The sequence below is a fragment of the Pundamilia nyererei genome, unplaced genomic scaffold (assembly GCF_000239375.1).
Source record: "Pundamilia nyererei isolate P.nyererei 1_Seehausen unplaced genomic scaffold, PunNye1.0 scaffold00070, whole genome shotgun sequence".
Classification (NCBI taxonomy): domain Eukaryota; kingdom Metazoa; phylum Chordata; class Actinopteri; order Cichliformes; family Cichlidae; genus Pundamilia; species Pundamilia nyererei.
In genome coordinates, this window is record NW_005187471.1 from 3149039 (window position 1) to 3150654 (window position 1616).

The window sequence follows — 1616 nt, forward strand, 5'->3', positions numbered from 1 at the left end:
TTGCAGAAAATGCTGAGGGTTTTTAGTGAGGGAGCAGCATTAAACCACATCACTGTGTGCTGGCAGCGCAGAAATAAACAGCCGAGTGCGACACGTCTGTGTTTTTTATTGTCAGAGTTCCTTCTACTGTGCTGCTCCTTGCGACGGTAAATTGTTTTTCAAATTCACCCTCATAACTTTGGGACTGTTGATAATATCCAGACCCAATGAGGGTCATGGATGTATTCTCCTTTCTTTGCTGATACCAGAGCATTATTAGAAGGGAGCTATCGTTATGCTTGCAGTTTATCTGGATCTCTTGATTCTTATCCACTATCTGTGGAGGAGACTGCTGAAATATAACTGCGCTCGCCTGACCTGCAAAGAGAACAAAAAACAGTTTACAATGAGTCGGTACAGTATTCAAATTTGTACATTTTGTATTTAATTTAGTTGAAATTTAAGATCTTACATGAAAACCAGATGAGGAGGAGAACAGTTGAAGACATAGTTAAGCACTGATGGGAGAATGGTTGGTTGCTCATAAAAAGGCTCAGTGTAAAGAGGGAGGAGGGTTTGTTTAGTGAGTATCTGCTGCTTATCTCACCACTAAACTCCCATTGTAAAGGGCTTATGCCATGTGCTGTGCTTCCATCTATTGGCAGGATTTATTTAAAACACCTAGCATCATCACAAGCGGGTTAGTCTGAGGAAAATATCCATGTGTAAGAGCATTATTTTGGGGAAAAAATGCAGATAGTGTTTTAATATTTTAGAAAACATTCTCTTACCTTTTTATTTACTTAACAAACTTGATGGTAAAAATTGCTGTTATTATCTTCTCCACAGTGTGGTTTCCCCCCACCCCCTCAAGTCGATTATTTATGCTTGAGTCAGATGTTTTTGTCATGCTTCTGAGGTCTGCCACAGTACCGTGTAGCCTTGCAGCGCAGAGATAAACAGCCTCATCTTTTTCCTGAATACTGGTTATTGTCAGAGACCACTGCTTGTCATTTTTCTCTGCCTGAAAACCAGATTTGAATCCCTCTTCGAACTGTGAAATTCCAGCTACAGTAGCCACAATTAGCTGGAAACTTTTTCCTCTAGGCTGTTTATACCAGTACAGATATTGATAGTCTGTGTCATTCTGGTAGCAGTGCATCTTTACCAAGCCATTGGAAGGGTTAGAGATGTAATGGGGCCACTGAGTGATCAGAACAGATTCAGAAACACCTGAAACACAGTAAGCAGAAATATATCTTTTATCATCTATATGGTAATAATATTTACATTCATTGAATGGACTTAATACAGGTAAAAAGAAAAGGCAAGGAAAGTGTGAACATTTATAGTATGTTTTTGTCTTTGTGTTGATAAACTTTACCTGCTGCTGAGATAATCAAGAAAGTCAGGGTGGTGATGCAAGGAGTCATTTTGTTTTTAGAACAGGAAATTGAATGGGTGGAAATTCAGCAGAGCCAACACTGTAGGTAGATCTCTGTGGAGGAAATGACATCAGAATCTGAGCAAAGACAGAAAGATTGTGTGAAGGCAGACTTTAGAACTGTCACGCCTCCTTTATCAATCATGCAGGTGTGGCTTTGATGCTGTGTGCCACCAGCTTTTTGTAAAGCAGG

The 1616-nt window shown here is 39.8% G+C and overlaps 1 protein-coding gene across 1 annotated transcript in view; it reads right to left on the reverse strand.

Annotated features, from left to right (window-relative positions):
• LOC102208517 (Ig heavy chain Mem5-like) overlaps positions 1–1417 on the reverse strand; it is a 23316-nt gene extending 21899 nt beyond the window's left edge. Inside the window, exons 1-2 of the mRNA XM_013911730.1 lie at positions 1364–1417; positions 926–1212 (exon numbers count right to left, since the gene is read on the reverse strand). Coding sequence (XP_013767184.1) covers positions 926–1212; positions 1364–1412 — 336 coding nt within the window. The 5' untranslated portion in view covers positions 1413–1417. The remainder of the gene's footprint in view (positions 1–925; positions 1213–1363) is intronic.
• Between the last annotated feature and the right edge of the window lie 199 nt (positions 1418–1616).